This window comes from Panulirus ornatus, chromosome 15 (genome assembly GCF_036320965.1).
Source record: "Panulirus ornatus isolate Po-2019 chromosome 15, ASM3632096v1, whole genome shotgun sequence".
In the NCBI taxonomy this organism is placed as follows: domain Eukaryota; kingdom Metazoa; phylum Arthropoda; class Malacostraca; order Decapoda; family Palinuridae; genus Panulirus; species Panulirus ornatus.
The window spans coordinates 1,296,884-1,322,318 of NC_092238.1; the positions used below are offsets into that span (position 1 = coordinate 1,296,884).

General features: G+C 40.0%; 1 protein-coding gene across 4 annotated transcripts in view; it reads left to right on the forward strand.

Annotated features, from left to right (window-relative positions):
- LOC139753646 (85/88 kDa calcium-independent phospholipase A2-like) overlaps positions 1-23,198 on the forward strand; it is a 93,488-nt gene extending 70,290 nt beyond the window's left edge. For 3 of the 4 annotated variants that reach the window (XM_071670256.1, XM_071670258.1, XM_071670259.1), the window contains 3 exons: positions 5,427-5,492; positions 9,645-9,816; positions 17,744-20,510. In XM_071670256.1, coding sequence (XP_071526357.1) covers positions 5,427-5,492; positions 9,645-9,816; positions 17,744-18,397 — 892 coding nt within the window. In that variant the 3' untranslated portion in view covers positions 18,398-20,510. Of the gene's footprint in view, positions 1-5,426; positions 5,493-9,644; positions 9,817-17,743 lie in introns of all 4 variants that reach the window. The other variant, XM_071670257.1, reaches the window with a different exon arrangement.
- The last annotated feature ends 2,237 nt before the right edge of the window (positions 23,199-25,435 follow it).

The window sequence follows — 25,435 nt, forward strand, 5'->3', positions numbered from 1 at the left end:
ATGGTTGCAAGGCATGGGCTATAGATAGGGCTGTGTGGAGGAGGGTGAATGTGTTGGAAATGAAATGTTTGAGGACAATATGTGGTGTGAGGTGGTTTGATCGAGTAAGTAATGAAAGGGTAAGAGAGATGTGTGGTAATAAAAAGAAGGGTTGAGAGAGCAAAAGAGGGTGTATTGAAATGGTTTGGTCGCATGGAGAGAATGAGTGAGAAAAGATTGACAAAGAGGATATATGTGTCAGAGGTGGAGGGAATGAGGAGAAGTGGGAGACTCAAATTGGAGGTGGAAGGATGGAGTGAAAAAGATTTTGAGCAATAGATGCCTGAACATACAGGAGGGTGAAAGGTGTGCAAGGAATAGAGTGAATTAGAACGATGTGTTATACTGGGGTCAACATGCTGTCAGTGGATTGAACCAGGGCATGTGAAGTGTCTGGGGTAAACCATGGAAAGTTTTGTGGGGCCTGGATGTGGAGAGAGAGCCATGGTTTCGATGCATTACACGTGACAGCTAGAGACTGAGTGTGAACAAAAGTGGCCTTTGTTGTCTTTTCTTAGTGCTACCTCGTGCACACAGGGGAATGGGGGTGCCATTTCATGTGTGGTGGGGTGGCGACATGATTGTTTGAAGGCAGCAAGTATGAATATGTACATGTGTATATATGTATATGTCTATGTATGTATATGTTGAAATGTATAGGTATATATATGTGTGTGTGTGGGCATTTATTTATATACATATGTATGTGTATTGGACAAAGGCAAAGGGAATAAATGTGAGTGCTCAAATTGCAGTGGTATAAGTTTGTTGAGTATTCCTGGGAAATTATATGGGAGGGTATTGATTGAGAGGGTGAAGGCATGTACAGAACATCAGATTGGGGAAGAAAAGTGTGGTTTCAGAAGTGATAGAGGATGTGTGGAGCAGGAGTTTGCTTTGAAGAATGTATGTGAGAAATACTTAGAAAAGCTAATGGATTTATATGTAGCATTTATGGATCTGGAAAAGGCATATGATAGAGTTAATAGAGATGCTCTGTGGAAGGTATTAAGAATATATGGTGTGGGAGGCAAGTTGTTAGAAGCATTGAGAAGTTTTTATCGAGGATGTAAGGCATGTGTACGTGTAGGAAAAGAGGAAAGTGATTGGTTTTCAGTGAATGTAGGTTTGCAGCAGGGGTGTGTGATGTCTCCATGGTTGTTTAATTTGTTTATGGATGGTGTTGTTAAGGAGGTGAATGCAAGAGTTTTGGAAAGAGGGGCAAGTATGCAGTCTGCTGTCGATTAAAGAGCTTGGGAAGTAAGTCAGCTGTTGGTCGCTGATGATACAGCGCTAGTGGCTGATTCATTTAAGAAACTGCAGAAGCTGGTGACTGAGTTTGGTAAAGTGTGTGAAAGAAGAAAGCTGAGAGTAGATGTGAATAAGAGCAAGGTTATTAGGTACAGTAGGGTTGAGGGACAAGTTAATTGGAAGGTAAGTTTGAATGGAGAAAAACTTGAGGAAGTGAAGCGTTTTAGATATCTGGGAGTGGATCTGGCAGCGGATGGAACCATGGAAGTGGAAGTGAATCATAGGGTGGGGGAGGGGGCGAAAGTTCTGAGAGGGTTAAAAAATGTGTGGAAGTCAAGAACATTATCTTGGAAAGCAAAAATGGGTATGTTTGAAGCAATAGTGATTCCAACAATGATATATGGTTGCGAGGCATGGGCTATAGATAGAGTTGTGTGGAGGAGGGTGGATGTGCTGGAAATGAGATGTTTGAGGACAATATGTAGTGTGAGGTGGTTTGATTGAGTAAGTAATGAAAGGGTAAGAGAGATGTGTGGTAATAAAAAGAGTGTAGTTGAGAGAGCAGAAGAGGGTGTCTTGAAATGGTTTGGTCACATGGAGAGAATGAGTGACGAGATATTGACTAAGAGGATATATGTGTCAGAGGTTGAGGGAATGAGTATAAGTGGGAGACCAAACTGGAGGTGGAAAGATGGAGTGAAAAAGATTTTGAGTGATAAGGGCCTGAACATGCAGGAGGGTGAAAGGCATGCAAGGAATAGAGTGAATTGGAATGATGTGGTATACCAGGGTTGATGTACTGTCAGTGGATTGAACCAGGCCATGTGAAGCATCTAGGGTAAACCATGGAAAGTTTAGTGGGGCCTGAAAGGGAGCTGTGGTTTCGGTGCATTATACATGACAGCTAGAGATTGAGTGTGAACAAATGTGGCCTTTGTTGTCTTTTCTTAGCGCTACCTCGTGCACATATGGGGGGAGGGGGCTATCATTTCATGTGTGAGTGGGTGGCGACAGGAATAAATAAGTGCAAACAGTATGAATTATGTACATGTGTATATATGCATATGTCTGAGTGTGTATATATATGTATACGTTGAGATGTATAGGTATGTGTATGTGCGTGTGTGGACGTGTATGTATATACATGTGTATGTGGGAGGGTTAGGCTATTCTTTCATCTGTTTCCTTGCGCTACCTCGCTAACGCGGGAGACGGTGATAAAGTATGATAACTAAAAATAAATATGTTTGTGGGTGGGTTGGGGACATTCTTTCATCTGCTTCTTTGCGCTTCCTTGCTGACACAGGAGATAGCAACTAATTATGATAGAATATAGATAAATATTAGATAACATGATTAATTGCAAAGTCTTAAGAGGTGTGATAATGACATTTTTTTGGCTAACAAACAAATGCATGGAAAGCTTTTCTCGACATATGGTTTTGACCTGTGATCATTTGAACATGTATGAGTACTGTTGAGTACATTGAGTTTGAATGGTCTGAAATCAAAATAATTAGGAGAATATGTGGTGCAAAAAATATTTTTGATAGTTTTTTCATACTTGATTGCCATTTCCCGCATCAGTGAGGTAGCACCAGGAAACAAACAAAGAATGGCCTGTTCACACACATACACATATACATACATAAACGCCATGAGGTGGCATGGTCATTTAGATAATATGGCTGATAATAAGTTGATGTAGATTTGTTGCAGTATAATTGAAGATTTACGTATGATGAGGTATGCTACAAAGGAGATGAATAGGTTCTGTGAATGAATAGTTGATGGCTAGAGATGTTTTAGATGCAGTTGCCAGGAACATAATTGTTTTTCATTAGCATTGGTAGTGTTACAAGGGAATAGGGGCTCTGGTTCCATTGGACAAATCATTTTATTTTGCATAATGAATGAATCAGAGTAATTGTAGTAGTACGGAAGATTATGTTGTATATAGCAGAGTACACATAAGTTGAAGAAAGATGACAGTGAGCTAGGAGGCTGTGTACATAAGATCCATCCCATCCATGTCACTGGGAATAAAGCTGAAGATGAGAAGTATATTGAAATAATTCTTGTTTGAATAGCTATACCTTAGTATAAGAACTTTTTTTTTTTTTTTTTTTTTTTTTTTTTCTAATTTTCCAAAAGAAGGAACAGAGAAGAGGGCCAGGTGAGGATATTCCCTCAAAGGCCCAGTCCTCTGTTCTTGACGCTACCTCGCTATTGCGGGAAATAGCGAATAGTATGAAAAAAAAAAAAAAAAAAAAGAACTTTTAGTGAATATGTTTAAATTTCTTCAAATCGAGGATAGTATTTATGTGTCTATCTATATCTCTGATGCCCATTACAATTGAAACCCCCTCAAATGGGTGGCCACAGCAGCAATCTCCATAACTAAAGAACTCTAGTGTTGCTTCATAGCCTTTGATGCCTCATCCTTGACAGGCCACTGGCAGAGGGCAAGTCTAGTGAAGTGTTTGCAAAGGCTTCTAAGTAATGTTCCCAATGACTACTTCTGTCTAATGCTCCTACCCGATGTTTCTACCTAAAACTCTTGCCTAATATTCCTACCTGCTACTTCTATCTACTGCTCCTCATACTGTCATGAATACTATATTAGGAGAGTATTTATACATTCCAAAATTACAGTATATTTAGATTAACAATAATATGAATTGGTAGTGGTATGCTTGATTACCGAAATGTTACAAAATATGGTCCTGGGGATTATTGTACAGGTTGTTATTTGGTGAGCAGTTGTGGATTCAGAAAGACAGGAGATATTAAGATGAAACAAGTATGCATTTTGCTACTCAACAATGAAACCAACAGGTATATTAAGTAGTTTGGTTAAGCAGATGTATGTCAAATGTATTTTGACGTAATACATCTGCAGAAGGTCTAAACTGAGATTTGGTAGCCATCTGTTTGAGTGGTTTGCCATTCATTTAACTTTGTGTCCATATATCGGAGGGATATGCTTTAATCAAAATCAGTTTCATTTACAGCTTGTCACTAAAGCAAATCCTTACCCATCAAGAGCTTGTTGCTCTCACTAGCAATGTTTTGATGTTATACGTTCAAACACACTCATTTATCTTGAGTTTGTTAGAAAACTTACTTCATATGCCCTTGGAAGCCATAAGGTTACCCTGGGTGAGAGAGGAGAACACACAAAACATTATGCCAGTCATATCAAATGTATTTGATAAAGTATAACTAAAAATGTGTTCTTTGGGGATCTCATGCAGGGGCTTAAAGTGCTTGACTTGCAGTACCTGTCAGCACCAGTTTGTTTCATTACTCTTGAAGAAGCACCTTAGCATTAAGGTAGGATCCTTCATCTGCCACCTGAGGGATTTGCTCTGTATGGGATTCACTTCCTCCTGGCTATATGAATATACATATATGTGTAATTATATAATGCAAGTAGGAGCAGTGGAAAAGTACTATTCATCAAGTAAGACATGTGGTGAGAACTGCACACTAGCCCTGCCATTTTGGCAAAATCTCACCATAGGTGCTTGTAGGTAGATATGTACTTCCCTTTGCTGTGTCTGTTTCTGACACATACATGTACAACCTTCTCTTTGTCCTTTGCCCATAGATAATAAGGGCTAATGATTCTCGAACAAGCAGGTTTTGAAGATAAACTCTTCACTTGCTTTTACATTATCTCTTAACTACCCTTCTTTGTGGATGTTGGGTCACTTCCAATGTCCTTTTAGAATCCAAGACTGGTGGGGTTTTATAGGTGTGATGTCATTGCTAGTTGGTGTAAGGTGATTAAGGCTTAGGTGATCCTGAAAGCATTTACTTCTAAATAATTCTTAGGACCTACTTCATTTGTTTTTTGTTTGCATCAAGTATGACCGTAGCATAATTATTTACAGTATCCGTTTTGCCTTGCTAAGAGAAACTTAATGGCTCATAACAGAAGTACATGAAATAGAAGGGCAGTTCAGAAGCTGGGCAAAAGAATATGCTTTTTCTTCATCAGCTCAGAGCCATCCATTTTTTATTGTGTTCTCAATTTTTTCAGATGAATTTTTTTCAGAATACGAAACTAACCATTTTTAACAAATCTGTGTGGGCAGAAAGTAATTTGGGATGACCTTACTTTTTGTTAGATGTGGCAAGACAGTGAAGAAAGATGAAAGCAGTAAACGAACATTGAATACATCCACAAAAGTGTGGTAAATATGAGCTAGCTGCTTTTGGTTTGTTGTAATAAATTTTTTTACAACAATGTGCAGTCTCCTGATTCTTGCTCTGGCACAGTTTTAAAGAATTATGCATTTTTTTCTGGAAAGACTTTGCATGAGACTAGCCAACATAAGTATCATATATGTATTCATATCTTGAACTTTGATCTCGCATGCGTGATAAGCAGATATGCCTGAAATGATATTAACCTGCAGATGCTGTGCAAGTTTATGTTTTAAGGTAAACTAATATGGTACTAAATATTATCACAAAATATGGTAATGCTTTGTATATTAGTCATGAAAATCAATTTCTGTTTGTATTAAATGTAAAATTGAAAGGTGAATATTTTTCAGTTTTCCATATAGCATGTGACTGAGAACAGAAAATATAAGTAGTCTGGAGAACCAAAAATATTCTTTTTTTATGATTCTGAGTTGCCTCTTGGGATGCACTCCTCATTAGGAACATTTGTTTTGAATTATAACTTTAAATCTCCTTCTTGTTGTGAATGTACAATCAGTATGTTGAGCGTTGAATGTGGTATTTTTTATTAAGATTACTACACTTTGGAAACTGATGATCTATCTTATCATTCGTACTCATATTCTTTGATAATTTGCTATCTGTGGTAATCCTGTGAGAATGAAATTATTAAATTATATTCCCACACATTGTACATATACTATTGTACAACTCCAGGATCCCTTTTATGGGACCCTTGCAGCTTTGAGGCTGCTTGCCACTCAGAAACTGGAAAGATATGGACTCTTTTAAAGCAAAAAGTTTCATGACATGACTGCAGTCTTCTCTGTCCTCAGATGATACAGCCAAGAAAGAGCTGACTGCTCACAGTGCACCTACTCACAACAGGCAGAGCTGTATTTAATTGTTAAGATTACTGATGTTATCTTTATGAAGTAAAATATCTCTCACCCACAAAACCTGGCTTCAAACCACTCCACCAACACACTACATGTAGACCTCATGCAGCATATCCTAGAAAGTTTCAACTAACTGCAACCCATGTCCCACCCAATACTAGTGGCCATAGATATCAACAGAGCATTTGACACTGTCACCAGACATATTCTCACTCAAAAGACACTTGATCATCCTCAACAACAGCAGGAAAATATGGATAGCTAGCTGCCCTGGTAGAGTCACTCTCATCAGCCTCACCTCTAAAACCTAAGGCTTAACAACAGAGTTTCTCAGGGAGCAGTTCTTTCTCCAACCCTCTTCAGTCTCTTCCCACATGACCTTTCATTGTCTTTAGTAAACCACAACATGAAGGTCCTCTCACAATCACATCACAATGCCCTGATACCACAATAGCAACAGCAGACTTGCAGCACTGTGTTACACAATGGGAATAATGGCTCACTTATAACCTCATAACAGTATCTTTATACAGGTCATGAAACACTTTTAACCCTAGAAGAATATGAATGCTTCTCATACCCTCCAATCAATTTTAGTGGACACTCTCTCCCACTGAACTAAACACTAATCATTCTTTGTATCACATATCACACACACGTGACATTCACTCTCTCAAACCAGTAGCAGCTACACAAAAGTAACACACAAATTAAGTGCCATCGGAACACTGACCGGTACCAGGTTTGGATTAGAAAAAGAATTCTGTAGTTTCCTCCTCACACTGTTCATATGCTTTACCTTATGATAAGCCTCAGAAGGAGAATCCTTTAGCATCCTCTAAAAGTATTCCATAAGCTCTACTTTAAAACCTGGCACCACCCCGCCCCTCAGGAAACAGCATCGCTATCCCCTGCTTCAGCAAGGTAGCACCAGAAAAATAGACAAAAAAGGCCACATTCATTCACACTCAGTTTCTATCTGTCATGTGTAATGCACCAAAACTACAGCTTCCTATCCATGTCCAGGCACCACAGACCTTTCCATTGTTTACCCGAGACATTTCACACACCCTGCTTCAGTCCTTTAACAGCTCATCGACCATGGTATCCCACATGGTTCCAATTCACTCTATTCCTTGCATGCCTCTTACCCTCCTCTATGTTCAGGCCCCAATGGCTCAAAATCTTTTTCACTCCATCCCTCCACCTCCAATTTGGCCTCCCGCTTCTTGTTCCCTTCACTTCTGACACATATGTCCTCTTTGTCAATCTTTCCTCTCTCATTCTCTCCATATGCCCAAACCATTTCAAGACACCCTCCTCTGCTTTTTCAACCACACTCTTTATTTCCATACATCTCTCTTACCCTTTCATTACTCATTCGATCAAACCATCTTACACCACGTATTGTCCACAAACATTTTATTTCCAACACATCCATTCTCCTCCATACAACCCTATCTATATCCCATGCCTCGCAACCGTATGATATTGTTGGAACTAATTTTCCTTCAAACATACCTGATTTTTGCCCACCAAGATAATGTTCTCTCCTTCCACACATTCTTCATTACTCCCAGTACCTTTTCCCCCTCCCCCACCCTGTGACTTACTTGTGCGTCCTTGGTTCCATTCACTGCTAAGTCCACTCTCAGACATCTAAAATATCCTCCAGTTTTTCTCCATTTAAACTTACATCCCAGTTAACTTGTCCCTCAACCCTACTGAACCTGATAACCTTACTCTTATTCACATTTACTCTCAACTTTCTCCTTTCACTCACTTTTCCAAACTCAGTCACCAACCTCTGCAGTTTCTCACTCAAATCAGCCACCAGAGCTGTATCATCACCGAACAACTGACTCACTTCCCAGGCCTTCTCATCCCCAACAGGCTGCATACTTGCCCCTCTCTCCAAAATTCTAGCATTTACCTCCCTAATCACCCCCATCCATAAACAAATTAAAAATCCACGGGGACATCGTACACCCCTACCGCAGACCGACCTTCTCTGGGAACCAGTCACTCTCCTCTCTTCCTACTCGTACACATGTCTTACATCCTTGATAAAAACTTTTTGCTGCTTCTAACAGCTTAACTCTTACACCATATACTCTTAGAACCTTCCACAGAGCATCTTTATCAACCCTATCATATTCCTTCTCCAGATCTATAAATGCTACATACAAATCCATTTGTTTTTCTAAATATTTCTCAATTACACTCTTCAAAGCAAACTCCTGATCCACACATCCTCTGTCACTTCTAAATCCACACTGCTGCTCCCCAATCTGACACTCTTTACATACTTTCACCCTCTCAATCAATGAAAACCATTAAAGGAAAAATCAGGAACCAGAATTGTTCAAGTATGCCTCACTCAAGTCTAAATTTGTATTTCTGAGAAACAGGGAAGACATGGAACTGTTGATTTTTTCCTTTAGAACTTTACAGTTGATATCTTACCTGTAAGTATCAAAGTGCCACACAACAAGGTAATTGAATTAAATGTAGTACATTTTAAATGCGCATTTGTTGTATGTATTGAATATGGCTCATTATGCTATTTTCACTGTACAGTTGACAGCAAAGGAATTTATGCCTCTAATCATATATAATGAAATGTTTTAATCTTTGGATATCACCTTTTTGCATTCATCTGGCTTCATATTTTTTGGTATTCATACATGTTACAAATACTTAACGTATTGTTTAATTGCTCTGGACTTAGATGGTGCAGTGATCATGTCAGCAGACCACACCGTATTCTCTGCAACACACAAAAACAACAAGCCCTCTTCTTCTCAAAACACCCAATCATCACTGCCCAAACTATCACACAACAACCTAAAAAGTGCCCCAGAATAATTTGAGAGGTGAATAAATTATCTTCCTATCCTACATTACATATAGTAAAAACAGTATTTTACCACATTTACACTGATTGGTGAAAACAGACATGTCCAGGTATCATACTTGGTAAGAAATTATGAATTTGTTTGGCATGGCTGATGTAATCCTATTTTTATTGTGCTTTCTAACCATTAAGCCCAATCTGCTTAACAAATGCAAAGATATTTTTTAATGTTAGAGAGCACTGTTTATAAATGATAATGTAGCATCTTGAATGAATAATTAGATGTTATATTTTGTCTGATCAATCTTAATATATGATGAGTATGAAATTTCTGCTCCTCATGTTTAATTCATAATCTCATGTTTTAGATTTGTAAAAATCGTCATGTCCATTTTCCACAGTGCCAGTGAGAAATTCCTAGATGGTGGTTTAGTGGGAAACAATCCAGTTTTAGACACACTTACGGAAATTGAAGAATGGAATATGGCAGTTCGTGCTAAGGGCCGTGATTCTGAGGTTTTCACACCTACTGTTGTAGTGTCCCTAGGTTGTGGTAAACCTCCTGTGATGTTGGTAAGTATGTCTAATTGTGTCTTGAGTACTAGAGTTGTAAACTTGCATTGATCCTGAACTCCATTTAGGTCAGAAATTTATTATCTATGCCAGTTTCATATTTTCTCTGCTGGGATTTTTTATCATGTGAGGCAGCTGTTATTGGTATCTCTTTAAAAAAAATTAAGTTGTATATGTAATTTATATATATATATATATATATATATATATATATATATATATATATATATATATTTTTTTTTTTTTTTTTTTTTTTTTTATACTTTGTCGCTGTCTCCCGCGTTTGCGAGGTAGCGCAAGGAAACAGACGAAAGAAATGGCCCAACCCCCCCCCCCCATACACATGTACATACACACGTCCACACACGCAAATATACATACCTACACAGCTTTCCATGGTTTACCCCAGACGCTTCACATGCCTTGCTTCAATCCACTGACAGCACGTCAACCCCTGTATACCACATGACTCCAATTCACTCTATTTCTTGCCCTCCTTTCACCCTCCTGCATGTTCAGGCCCCGATCACACAAAATCTTTTTCACTCCATCTTTCCACCTCCAATTTGGTCTCCCTCTTCTCCTCGTTCCCTCCACCTCCGACACATATATCCTCTTGGTCAATCTCTCCTCACTCATTCTCTCCATGTGCCCAAACCATTTCAAAACACCCTCTTCTGCTCTCTCAACCACGCTCTTTTTATTTCCACACCTCTCTCTTACCCTTACGTTACTTACTCGATCAAACCACCTCACACCACACATTGTCCTCAAACATCTCATTTCCAGCACATCCATCCTCCTGCGCACATCTCTATCCATAGCCCACGCCTCGCAACCATACAACATTGTTGGAACCACTATTCCCTCAAACATACCCATTTTTGCTTTCCGAGATAATGTTCTCGACTTCCACACATTTTTCAAGGCTCCCAAAATTTTCGCCCCCTCCCCCACCCTATGATCCACTTCCGCTTCCATGGTTCCATCCGCTGACAGATCCACTCCCAGATATCTAAAACACTTCACTTCCTCCAGTTTTTCTCCATTCAAACTCACCTCCCAATTGACTTGACCCTCACCCCTACTGTACCTAATAACCTTGCTCTTATTCACATTTACTCTCAACTTTCTTCTTCCACACACTTTACCAAACTCAGTCACCAGCTTCTGCAGTTTCTCACATGAATCAGCCACCAGCGCTGTATCATCAGCGAACAACAACTGACTCACTTCCCAATATATAAATAAAAAAAAAAGAAAATAAGAGGGGAGGATTTCCAGCCCCCGCTCCCTCCCCTTTTGGTCGCCTTCTACGACACGCAGGGAATACGTGGGAAGTATTCTTTCTCCCCTATCCCTATAAATATATATATATATATATATATATATATATATTGGTGCTAACAGACTCTATGTAATTAAGGTTACCCAACAAGTGGAAGGTCACCTTTGATTTTTTTTTTTTTTTTTTTTTTTTTTTTTTTTAAAGAAGGAACAGAGAAGGGGGCCAGGTGAGGATATACCCTCAGAGGCCCAGTCCTCTGTTCTTAACGCTACCTTGCTAATGCGGGAAATGGCGAATAGTTTGAAAGAAAAAAAAATATATATATATATATATATATATATATATATGTTATCCCTGGGGATGGGAGAAAGAATACTTCCCACATATTCCCTGCGTGTCGTAGAAGGCGACTAAAAGGGGAGGGAGCGGGGGGGCTGGAAATCCTCCCCTCTCATTATTTTTTTTTAATTTTCCAAAAGAAGGAACAGAGAAGGGGGCCAGGTGAGGATATTCCCTCAAAGGCCCAGTTCTCTGTTCTTAACGCTACCTCGCTAACGCGGGAAATGGCGAATAGTTTGAAAGAAAAGAAAAAGAAAAAAAGATATATATATATATATATATATATATTCTTTCTTTTCTTTCTTTTAAACTATTCGCCATTTCCCGCGTTAGCGAGGTAGCGTTAAGAACAGAGGACTGGGCCTTTTTTGGAATATCCTCACCTGGCCCCCTCTGTTCCTTCTTTTGGAAAATTAAAAAAAAATGAGAGGAGAGGATTTCCAGCCCCCTGCTCCCTCCCCTTTTAGTCGCCTTCTACGACACGCAGGGAATACGTGGGAGGTATTCTTAATCCCCTATCCCCAGGGATGATATATATATATATATTTTTTTTTTTTTTTTTTTTTCAAAAAAAAAAAAAAAAAAAAAAAAAAAGTGTGTGGAAGAAGAAAGTTAAGAGTAAATGTGAATAAGAGCAAGGTTATTAGGTACAGTAGGGTTGAGGGTCAAGTCAATTGGGAGGTGAGTTTGAATGGAGAAAAACTGGAGGAAGTGAAGTGTTTTAGATATCTGGGAGTGGATCTGGCAGCGGATGGAACCATGGAAGTGGAAGTGGATCATAGGGTGGGGGAGGGGGCAAAAATTCTGGGGGCCTTGAAGAATGTGTGGAAGTCGAGAACATTATCTCGGAAAGCAAAAATGGGTATGTTTGAAGGAATAGTAGTTCCAACAATGTTGTATGGTTGCGAGGCGTGGGCTATGGATAGAGTTGTGCGCAGGAGGATGGATGTGCTGGAAATGAGATGTTTGAGGACAATGTGTGGTGTGAGGTGGTTTGATCGAGTGAGTAACGTAAGGGTAAGAGAGATGTGTGGAAATAAAAAGAGCGTGGTTGAGAGAGCAGAAGAGGGTGTTTTGAAGTGGTTTGGGCACATGGAGAGAATGAGTGAGGAAAGATTGACCAAGAGGATATATGTGTCGGAGGTGGAGGGAACGAGGAGAAGAGGGAGACCAAATTGGAGGTGGAAAGATGGAGTGAAAAAGATTTTATGTGATCGGGGCCTGAACATGCAGGAGGGTGAAAGGAGGGCAAGGAATAGAGTGAATTGGAGTGATGTGGTATACCGGGGTTGACGTGCTGTCAGTGGATTGAATCAAGGCATGTGAAGCGTCTGGGGTAAACCTTGGAAAGTTGTGTAGGTATGTATATTTGCGTGTGTGGACGTATGTATATACATGTGTATGGGGGGGGGGGTTGGGCCATTTCTTTCGTCTGTTTCCTTGCGCTACCTCGCAAACGCAGGAGACAGCGACAAAGTATATAAAAAAAAAAAAATATATATATATATATATATATATATATATATATGTAACCAAGATGTGAAAAAAGGAGAGATAGGTAGTATGTTTGAGGAAAGGAACCTGGATGTTTTGGCTCTGAGTAAAACAAAGCTCAAGGGTAAAGGGGAAGAGTGGTTTGGGAATGTCTTGGGAGTAAAGTCAGGGGTTAGTGAGAGGACAAGAGCAAGGGAAGGAGTAGCAGTACTCCTGGAACAGGAGTTGTGGAAGTATGTGATAGAATGTAAGAAAGTAAATTCTCGATTAATATGGGTAAAACTGAAAGTTGATGGAGAGAGATGGGTGATTATTGGTGCATATGCACCTGGGCATGAGAAGAAAGATCATGAGAGGCAAGTGTTTTGGGAGCAGCTGAATGAGTGTGTTAGTGGTTTTGATGCACGAGACCGGGTTATAGTGTTGGGTGATTTGAATGCAAAGGTGAGTAATGTGGCAGTTGAGGGAATAATTGGTATACATGGGGTGTTCAGTGTTGTAAATGGAAATGGTGAAGAGCTTGTAGATTTATGTGCTGAAAAAGGACTGATGATTGGGAATACCTGGTTTAAAAAGCGAGATATACATAAGTATACTTATGTAAGTAGGAGAGATGGCCAGAGAGCGTTATTGGATTACGTGTTAATTGACAGGTGCGCGAAAGAGAGACTTTTGGATGTTAATGTGCTGAGAGGTGCAACCGGAGGGATGTCTGATCATTATCTTGTGGAGGCTAAGGTGAAGATTTGTATGGGTTTTCAGAAAAGAAGAGTGAATGTTGGGGTGAAGAGGGTGGTGAGAGTAAGTGAGCTTGGGAAGGAGACTTGTGTGAGGAAGTACCAGGAGAGACTGAGTACAGAATGGAAAAAGGTGAGAACAATGGAAGTAAGGGGAGTGGGGGAGGAATGGGATGTATTTAGGGAATCAGTGATGGATTGCGCAAAAGATGCTTGTGGCATGAGAAGAGTGGGAGGTGGGTTGATTAGAAAGGGTAGTGAGTGGTGGGATGAAGAAGTAAGAGTATTAGTGAAAGAGAAGAGAGAGGCATTTGGACGATTTTTGCAGGGAAAAAATGAAATTGAGTGGGAGACGTATAAAAGAAAGAGACAGGAGGTCAAGAGAAAGGTGCAAGAGGTGAAAAAAAGGGCAAATGAGAGTTGGGGTGAGAGAGTATCATTAAATTTTAGGGAGAATAAAAAGATGTTCTGGAAGGAGGTAAATAAAGTGCGTAAGACAAGGGAGCAAATGGGAACTTCAGTGAAGGGCGCAAATGGGGAGGTGATAACAAGTAGTGGTGATGTGAGAAGGAGATGGAGTGAGTATTTTGAAGGTTTGTTGAATGTGTTTGATGATAGAGTGGCAGATATAGGGTGTTTTGGTCGAGGTGGTGTGCAAAGTGCGAGGGTTAGGGAAAATGAGTTGTTAAACAGAGAAGAGGTAGTAAAAGCTTTGTGGAAGATGAAAGCCGGCAAGGCAGCAGGTTTGGATGGTATTGCAGTGGAATTTATTAAAAAAGGGGGTGACTGTATTGTTGACTGGTTGGTAAGGTTATTTAATGTATGTATGACTCATGGTGAGGTGCCTGAGGATTGGTGGAATGCGTGCATAGTGCCATTGTACAAAGGCAAAGGGGATAAGAGTGAGTGCTCAAATTACAGAGGTATAAGTTTGTTGAGTATTCCTGGTAAATTATATGGGAGGGTATTGATTGAGAGGGTGAAGGCATGTACAGAGCATCAGATTGGCGAAGAGCAGTGTGGTTTCAGAAGTGGTAGAGGATGTGTGGAACAGGTGTTTGCTTTGAAGAATGTATGTGAGAAATACTTAGAAAAGCAAATGGATTTGTATGTAGCATTTATGGATCTGGAGAAGGCATATGATAGAGTTGATAGAGATGCTCTGTGGAAGGTATTAAGAATATATGGTGTGGGAGGCAAGTTGTTAGAAGCAGTGAAAAGTTTTTATCGAGGATGTAAGGCATGTGTACGTGTAAGAAGAGAGGAAAGTGATTGGTTCTCAGTGAATGTAGGTTTGCGGCAGGGGTGTGTGATGTCTCCATGGTTGTTTAATTTGTTTATGGATGGGGTTGTTAGGGAGGTGAATGCAAGAGTTTTGGAAAGAGGGGCAAGGATGAAGTCTGTTGGGGATGAGAGAGCTTGGGAAGTGAGTCAGTTGTTGTTCGCTGATGATACAGCGCTGGTGGCTGATTCATGTGAGAAACTGCAGAAGCTGGTGACTGAGTTTGGTAAAGTGTGTGAAAGAAGAAAGTTAAGAGTAAATGTGAATAAGAGCAAGGTTATTAGGTACAGTAGGGTTGAGGGTCAAGTCAATTGGGAGGTGAGTTTGAATGGAGAAAAACTGGAGGAAGTGAAGTGTTTTAGATATCTGGGAGTGGATCTGGCAGCGGATGGAAACATGGAAGCGGAAGTGGATCATAGGGTGGGGAGGGGGCGAAAATTCTGGGAGCCTTGAAGAATGTGTGGAAGTCGAGAACATTATCTCGGAAAGCAAAAATGGGTATGTTTGAAGGAATAGTGGTTCCAACAATGTTGTATGGTTGCGAGGGGTGGACTATGGATAGAGTTGTGCGCAGGAGGATGGATGTGCTGGAAATGAGATGTTTGAGGACAATGTGTGGTGTGAGGTGGTTTGATTGAGTAAGTAACGTAAGGGTAAGAGAGATGTGTGGAAATAAAAAGAGCGTGGTTGAGAGAGCAGAAGAGGGTGTTTTGAAATGGTTTGGTCACGTGGAGAGAATGAGTGAGGAAAGATTGACCAAGAGGATATATGTGTCGGAGGTGGAGGGAACGAGGAGAAGAGGGAGACCAAATTGGAGGTGGAAAGATGGAGTGAAAAAGATTTTGTGTGATCGGGGCCTGAACATGCAGGAGGGTGAAAGGAGGGCAAGGAATAGAGTGAATTGGAGCGATGTGGTATACCGGGGTTGACGTGCTGTCAGTGGATTGAATCAAGGCATGTGAAGCGTCTGGGGTAAACCATGGAAAGCTGTGTAGGTATGTATATTTGCGTGTGTGGACGTGTGTATGTACGTGTGTATGGGGGTTGGGCCATTTCTTTCGTCTGTTTCCTCGCGCTACCTCGCAAACGCGGGAGACAGCGACAAAGTATAAAAAAAAAAAAAAAAAAAAAAAATATATATATATATATATATATATATATATATATATATATATATATATATATATGTCGACTTTCCCTGGGGATAGGGGAGAAAGAATACTTCCCACGTATTCCCTGCGTGTCATAGAAGGTGACTAAAAGGGAAGGGAGCAGGGGGCTGGAAATCCTCCTCTCTTCTTTTTTTTTTTTTTTTTTTTTTTTTTTTTTTTCCAAAAGAAGGAACAGAGAAGAGGGCCAGGTGAGGATATTCCCTCAAAGGCCCAGTCCTCTGTTCTTAACACTACCTCGCTATCGTGGGGAATGGCGAATAGTATGAAAAAAAAAAAAAAAAAAATATATATATATATATATATATATATATATATATATATATATATATATATATATATATATATATATATATAATGGTTTCATGAATATTCAAACTGCATCATTATAAATCCCATGATTTCCATCTAGTTTGCAGTCACAAATAATCATCATCAGTAAGATGGCTGCTTTTCTTTAATGATGTTTTAGGAAGATGGTTCAAAATTAGATGAAATGGTTAAGGGGAAGCAGTTCTTAGTGCGTAAAAACTCCTGCTTTATGGAAGTTTCTGAGCTATATTATTGCATCAGTAATAAGGTAATAAGATGAGGGGCAGTTGTATAGGTTATCTTTGTATGGAAGTGGACTGGCTTTTCAAATGCTGCAGGCAACTTAAAAGAATGACTTTGGGAAGAGTGATATAAAAAAATTCATTTAAGCAAGGGGAAATTAAGTAATGAAGTGAGGAAGTCTACTTGTGAAACAGTACAATGTTGCAGAGCATGTTGGAGTATGATGCAATAATAACATTTCAGATGGTTTGTATATATACTGCAATAACTTTCAGATGTTGCAAATGGCATATTGGCCATTTAGATACAGTGTCTGCAGAACACTTTGTCTGCCTCCCCTTACATTTTCAAAGGTGATATCGCACTTACATTTTAGAACTTTGTTATCTCTCCTTTGGCCTTGATTACCATCTGCAGATGTGTGGGCATGGAATTGGTAAGGTTCCTGATGTACTCATGGTCAGTGTTTTGGGTCCATAGGGTCTTGATTTCCTGAATGAGGGAGGCAAGGCACTGATGAGGTATTGCAGGAAGCATCCAATTGATCGTGTGTTCTGAGCACCCAGTGTGCTTAGAAATTCGTATGTACCAACATTTTGTTGCTTACGGGCAGGAATTCGTACTTTTTTCTCCATAGAAAGGTAAAAGCCAACCATCTTGAAGCACAGGTGGAAGAAAGACAGTGCTAAGAAGCATAATTCCCAAAATGAAGTGGCAGCCAAGAAGAGTAAAGAAAGAATATCCTCCCCTCAAGATAGCTTGAGGCACTCTCAGGTGGGTTGCTTGTGCTCACACCATTAGTAGCACTTGTCATAGTGACCAGATGTATGATGATTTTACCCCAAGAGCCTCACGTGCTCATACTGACAATAATCTTAGCCACATATTGCCTCTGAAAATATATTGGAGATGGACAGTGTTTGTAGTCAACACTTGTATATTGCATTATAAGACTTGCCAGGCTCACAGAATTAGATTTTTGTGTGATCATAATTGCATTTTCAGTAAAACCTTTAGTAATATTGAATTATGTATATGATATAGGAAATTTTTTCTTCTGCAGGTGGACACTGTTGATGTAACCATGCCAAGTATTCTTGATGTTCGACGAGGCCTTCAAGCTATGTACAATTTATTTAATGTCTTAGTAGAACAAGCATGTAGCTCAGAAGGTCGTGTTGTGGACAGAGCACGTGCTTGGTGTTCTACGCTTCACGTGCCATTCTTCCGCTTTAATCCGCAGTTATCTGAAGATACAGCTTTGGATGAACATGAAGATGAGAGTTTGGTGCGCATGATGTGGGAAACACGTGCATACATGAAATCACAGGCAAAGATTCTAGCCCAACTGAAACCTCTTCTGACAGAATCAGACATAGGACCCATACCCCCACCTCGCCAGCCTACTCTTTCTAAGCGTGGTTCACATATTTCTTTATCTGTTAGTTCTAGTCAGGATGTTCCAGATTCAAATCACAGACTTATGTCAGAGGAAGCTTCTCCTGATGAGGAAGTAAGCTTTCACTCCACTCATCCTGAGTGTGCTACTATTGGTGTTGAAGAAATATCAGATGAAGTACTGGTAGAGCTTCCAACAACTTTAGATTCAATGTCAAGCAGTGAGGCAGCTTGCTCTTCACCTGAGGAGAATAATGACATTGGGGATAAAGTTCAGCAATCAGAAAATTTATATAACTATCACCATATTTCAGATTAACAGATTCAATTGACTGAGATCCTTTTAGGAATTTAACTGCCAAAGTACCTTAGTAGCCCATATGAAGCTTTACCATGCACACTATATCTTTTTGATATTTGATGATATATACCTAAAGTAACAGCTCATAGTTGTTCAGGTGTTTAGCATAATTTTACTTTATAAGTACTCAGGATATTTTGCAGCTTTCCAAAATGTGATTCCTATTTTACATAGAGTATGCCAAAAATTATTAAATCAAAGTCTCATTCAGAATGCAATATTAATACACATTCAGTTTTATATATGGTACATTTTCTAGAGGTGTAATGGGAATTACACCTGATAAAGAGTCTTCCTGTGTCTTGTGCATGTATTGGTACCATTTGTTTCTTTTGCAGTTTTTCCTTTGCATTAGTGTTTCGGCTTTTGAAATTTCACCCCTTAAAGATAGTATATATGTAATTCATATTACATAGCAGTGCTTGAAATGCTTTCTTATGTATCATTCATTTGTTTCCTGTGCATAGGTTTCCTCTCTACATACATATTTTACATTTTTTTTTAGTTCAGCTTTGCTTATTTTTTTCATTAGATTTTATGTTTTTGAAAGTATCTCAGGTGTACTATATATGTCATTATTCATTCTTTCCTTTTATCTTTTTACTTTCTGAACCATATTTTATTAGTCCTAACAACCATGCAAGTTGTTAGCTACTTCACTTTTCCACCTCCTTATCCTTATCTGTTATTAGTTAATATCTTGAACTAAACTAATTAAACTTTGACCTTAATTTATCCATAATGATAAGTAGCCTAACCTGGCAGAATAAGCAGAAGTTGCCTGAACAATCAAGGGAACAATCAAGGTTGCCCTAGGCAAAAAGAGTATGTGAAATTTTTTGCTGAATCATAATGTTAAGACATATGATAAAGAACACCTGTAATTTATATATGTTTTATCTTTAACATACTGAAGATAAGTAATATGAATTTTACATTTAAAGGAATCCTCTTTTCACTTTTCATGAATTATAGTGTACATGGCTTGCAGTAAAAGAGATGGGAATGGGATGGATTAATTACTGACTAGTAGAAAAGGTTAGTGAGAAGGCAAAAACATATTGGTTTGATATATGGGGAAGCAAATATACAGGTGAATCTTGAATATTCAGGGTAATTTGTTTCAAAGGTGTATTGGTATATCAGAGCTTTTATTCATACCACATATTTTGAGATTAAGTGTAAACTATATATGGTTGACAGTGTAGTTGCGCAATGTGTGGTTATGATTGGCCCTATATATCTAGAGTATGTAAATATGTGTGTTCACTACCAGTGTACATCAGAATGAATGTTTCTTTTGTTCATGCACACAGTGCACCTTACCATATTTAGTGATATATATATATATATATATATATATATATATATATATATTTTCATACTTAAAGATTTTCATCGAGGATGTAAGGCATGTGTACGTGTAGGAAGAGAGGAAAGTGATTGGTTCTCAGTGAATGTAGGTTTGCGGTAGGGGTGTGTGATGTCTCCATGGTTGTTTAATTTGTTTATGGATGGGGTTGTTAGGGAGGTGAATGCAAGAGTTTTGGAAAGAGGGGCAAGTATGAAGTCTGTTGGGGATGAGAGAGCTTGGGAAGTGAGTCAGTTGTTGTTCGCTGATGATACAGCGCTGGTGGCTGATTCATGTGAGAAACTGCAGACGCTGGTGACTGAGTTTGGTAAAGTGTGTGAAAGAAGAAAGTTAAGAGTAAATGTGAACAAGAGCAAGGTTATTAGGTACAGTAGGGTTGAGGGTCAAGTCAATTGGGAGGTGAGTTTGAATGGAGAAAAACTGGAGGAAGTGAAGTGTTTTAGATATCTGGGAGTGGATCTGGCAGCAGATGGAACCATGGAAGCGGAAGTGGATCATAGGGTGGGGGAGGGGGCTAAAATTTTGGGAGCCTTGAAGAATGTGTGGAAGTCGAGAGCATTATCTCGGAAAGCAAAAATGGGTATGTTTGAAGGAATAGTGGTTCCAACAATGTTGTATGGTTGCGAGGCGTGGGCTATGGATAGAGTTGTGCGCAGGAGGATGGATGTGCTGGAAATGAGATGTTTGAGGACAATGTGTGGTGTGAGGTGGTTTGATCGAGTAAGTAACGTAAGGGTAAGAGAGATGTGTGGAAATAAAAAGAGCGTGGTTGAGAGAGCAGAAGAGGGTGTTTTGAAATGGTTTGGGCACATGGAGAGAATGAGTGAGGAAAGATTGACCTAGAGGATATATGTGTCGGAGGTGGAGAGAACGAGGAGAAGAGGGAGACCAAATTGGAGGTGGAAAGATGGAGTGAAAAAGATTTTGTGTGATCGGGGCCTGAACATGCAGGAGGGTGAAAGGAGGGCAAGGAATAGAGTGAATTGGAGCGATGTGGTATACCGGGGTTGACGTGCTGTCAGTGGATTGAATCAGGGCATGTGAAGCGTCTGGGGTAAACCATGGAAAGCTGTGTAGGTATGTATATTTGCGTGTGTGGACGTATGTATATACATGTGTATGGGGGTGGGTTGGGCCATTTCTTTCGTCTGTTTCCTTGCGCTACCTCGCAAACACGGGAGACAGCGACAAAGCAAAAAAAAAAAAAAAAAAAAAAAAACATTTGCATACACAGACATGTACATATATACACATGTATATATTCATACTTGCTTGCCTTCATCCATTCCTGGTGCACCCTGTCCAACAGGAAACAGCATTGCTATCCCCTGCTTCAGTGAGGTAGCGCCGGGAAAACAAACAACAAAAAGGCCACATTTGTTTACACTCAGTTTCTACCTGTCATGTGTAATGAACCAAAACCACAGCTCCCTATCCACATCCAGGCCTCATAGACCTTTCCATGGTTTGCCCCAGACGTTTCACATGCCCTGCTTCAGTCCATTAACAGGACATCAACCCTGGTATACTACAGCATTTCAGTTCACTCTATTCCTTGCACGCCTTTCACCCTCCTGTATGTTCAGGCCTTGATCACTCGAAATCTTTTTCACTATGCTTCCACCTATAGTTTTGTCTCCTGCTTCTCCTTGTTCCCTCCACCTCAGACACATATATCCTCTTTGTCAAACTTTTCTCATTCATTCTCTCCATGTATCCAAACCATATCAACACACCCTCTTCTGCTCTCTCAGCTACATGCTTTTTATTTCCACACATCTCTCTTACCCTGTCACTGCTTACATATATCCTCTTTGTCAAACTTTCCTCATTCATTCTCTCCATGTATCCAAACCATTTCAACACACCCTCTTCTGCTTTCTCAGCTACATGCTTTTTATTTCCACACATCTCTCTTACCCTGTCACTGCTTACTCAATCAAACCTCCTTACACCACATATTGTCCTCAAACTTTTCATTTCCAACACATCCACCCTCCTCCACACAACCCTGTATATAGCCCATGCTATTCCTTCAAACATACCCATTTTTGCTCTCCCGAAATAACGTTCTCTCCTTCCACACATTCTTCATCACTCCCAGAACCTTTTCCCCCTCCCCCACCCTGTGACTCATTTCTCCTTCCATGGTTCCATTTACTGCTAAATCCACTCCCAAATATCTAAAAAACTTCACTTCCTCCAATTTTTCTCCTTTCAAACTTACATCCCAGTTAACTTGTCCCTCAACCCTACTGAACCTAGTAACCTTGCTCATATTCACATTTACTCTCAACTTTCTCCTTTCACATACTTTATCAAACTCAGTCACCCACCTCTGCAGTTTCACACTTGAATAAGCCACCAGAGCTGTATCATCAGCGACCAATAACTGACTCACTTCCCAAGCCCTCTCATCCCCAACAGACTGCATACTCACCCCATTCTCAAAAACTCTTGCATTTACCTCCCTAACCACCCCACCAGTAAGCAAGTTAAACAATCATGGGGACATCACACTCCCCTGCCACAGACCGACATTCACTGGGAACCAATCACTCTCCTCTCTTCCTACTCGTACACATGCCTTACAACCTTGGTAGAAAGTTTTCAATGCTTCTAGCAACTTACCTCCCACACCATATACTCTTAAGCCCTTCCACAAAGCATCCCTATCAACCCTATCATATGCCTTCTCTAGATCCATAAATGCTACATACAAATCCACCTGTTTTTCTAAGTATTTCTCATGCACATTCTTCAAAGCAAACACCTGATCCACACTATCTCTACCACTTCTGAAACCTCACTGCTTCTCCCCAATCCGATGCTCTGTACATATTATCCATGGGAATAAAGGGAGAAAGAATACTTCCCACGTTTTCCTTGCATGTCGTATAAGGCAGCTAAAAGGGGAGGTAGTGGGGGGCTGGAAATCCTCCCCTCCTGTTTATACTTTTCCAAAAAAAAAAGAACTGAGAAGAGGGCCAAGTGAGGATATTCCCTCAAAGACTCAGTCCTCTGTTCTTAACACTACATCACTAACACGGGAAATGGCGAATATGTATGAAAAAGAAAATATATAGATAATTGGAAGGGGGTAAACAGAGTGCGTAAGATGAGAACAAATGGGAACATCGGTGAAGGGGTTAAATGGGGAGGTAATAACAAGTAGTGGTGAAGTGAGAGGGAGATGGAGTGAGTATTTTGGAGGTATGTTGAATGTGTTTGATGATGGAGTGGGAGATATGGAGTGTTTTGGTCGAGATGGTGTGCGAAGTGAGAGGGTCAGGGAGAATGATTTGGTAAACAGAGAAGACGTAGTGAAAGCTTTGCAGAATATGAAAGCCGGCAAGGCAGCGGGTTTGGATGGTATTGCAGTGGAATTTATTAAAAAAGGGGGTGACTGTGTTGTTGATTGGTTGGTGAGGATATTCAGTAAATGTATGCTTCATTGTGTAGTGCCTGAGGGTTGGCGGAATGCATGTACGGTGCCATTGTACAAAGGCAAACGGGATAAAGGTGAGTGTTCAAATTACAGAGGTATGAGTTTGTTGAGTATTCCTGGGAAATTATATGGGAGGGTATTGATTGAGAGGGTGAAGGCATGTACAGAGCATCAGATTGGGGAGGAGCTGTGTGGTTTCAGAAGTGGTAGAGAATGTGTGGATCAGGTGTTTGCTTTGAAGAATGTATGTGAGAAATACTTCAAAAAGCAGATGGATTTGTATCCATGATAAAGCAGATGGACTTGTATGGAGAAGGCATATGACAGAGTTGATAGAGATGCTCTGTGGAAGGTATTAAGAGTATATGGTGTGGGAGGTATGTTGCTAGAAGCTGTGTAAAGGTTTTATCAAGGATGTAAGGCATGTGTACGATTAGGAAGAGAGGAAAGTGATTGGTTCCCAGTGAATATCGGTTTGCGGCAGGGGTGTGTGATGTCTCCATGGTTGTTTAATTTGTTTATGGATGGGGTTGTTAGGTAGGTGAATGCAAGTTTTGGAGAGAGGGGTAAGTATGCAGTCTTTTGGAGATTAGAGGTCTTGGGAAGTGAGTCAGTTGTTGTTCGCTGATGTTACAGCTCTGGTGGTTGATTCATGTGAGAAACTGCAGAAGTTGGTGACTGAGTTTGGTAAAGTGTGTGAAAGAAGGAAGCTGAGAGTAAATGTGAATAAGAGCAAGGTTATTAGGTTCAGTAGGGTTGAGGAACAGTAAATTGGGAGGTAAGTTTGAATGGAGAAAAACTGGAGGAAGTGAAGTGTTTTAGATATCTGGGAGTGAACTTGGCAGCGAATGGAACCATGGAAGCGGAAGTGAGTCACAGGGTGGGGGAGGGAGCGAGGATTCTGGGAGCATTGAAGAATGTGTGGAAGACAAGAACGTTATCTTGGAAAGCAAAAATGGGTATGTTTGAAGGAATAGTGGTTCCAACAATGTTATATGGTTGTGAGGCATGGGCGATAGGTAGGGTTGTACGGACGAGGGTGGATGTGTTGGAAATGAGATGTTTGAGGACAATATGTGATGAGGTGATTTGATCGAGTAAGTAATGAAAGGGTATGAGAGATGTGTGGTAATAAAAAGAGTGTGGTTGAGAGAGCAGAAGAGGGTGTTTTGAAATGGTTTGGTGACATGGAGAGAATGAGTGAGGAAAAACTGACAAAGAGGCTATATGTGTCAGAGGTAGAGGGAACAAGGAGAAGTGAGAGACCAAATTGGAGGTGGAAGGATGGAGTGAAAAGATTTTGAGCGATCAGGGCCTGACCATATAGGAGGGTGAAAGGCATGCAAGGAATAGAGTGAATTGGAATGATGTGGTATACCGGGGTCGATGTACTGTCACTGGATTGAATCAGGGGATGTGAAGCATCTGGGGTAAACAATGGAAAGTTTTGTGGGGGCTGGATGTGGGAAGGGAGCTGTGGTTTTGGTGCATTACACATGACAGCTAGAGACTGAGTGTGAATGAATGTGGCCTTTGTTGTCTTTTCCTAGTGCTACCTTGGGTTTGTGTGTGTGTGTGTGTGTGTGTGTGTGTGCTATTTCATGTGTGGCGGGGTGGCGATGGGAATGGATAAAAACAGTATGTATGAATATGTACATGTATATATATATATGTATATGTCTGTGTATGTATGTGTATATGCGTGTGTGGGCATGTATGTATATACATGTGTATATGGGCGGGTTGGGCCATTCTTTCATCTGTTTCCTTGCACTACCTCGCTGATGCGGGAGACAGCGACAAAGTATAAAAAAAAAATTATATATACCTTCCCCCAAAGGCCCAGTCCTCTGTTCTTAACGCTACCTCGCTGATGCGGGAAATGGTGAATAGTATGAAAGAAAAGAAATATATATATATATATATATATATATATATATATATATATATATATATATATATATATATATATATATACATATATATATATATATATATATATATATCTTTCAAACTGTTCGCCATTTCCCGCATTAGCGAGGTAGCGTTAAGAACAGAGGACTGGGCCTTTGAGGGAATACCCTTACCTGGCCCAATTCTCTGTTCCTTCTTTTGGAAAATTAAAAAAAAAAAACGAGAGGGGAGGATTTCCAGCCCCCCGCTCCCTCCCCTTTTA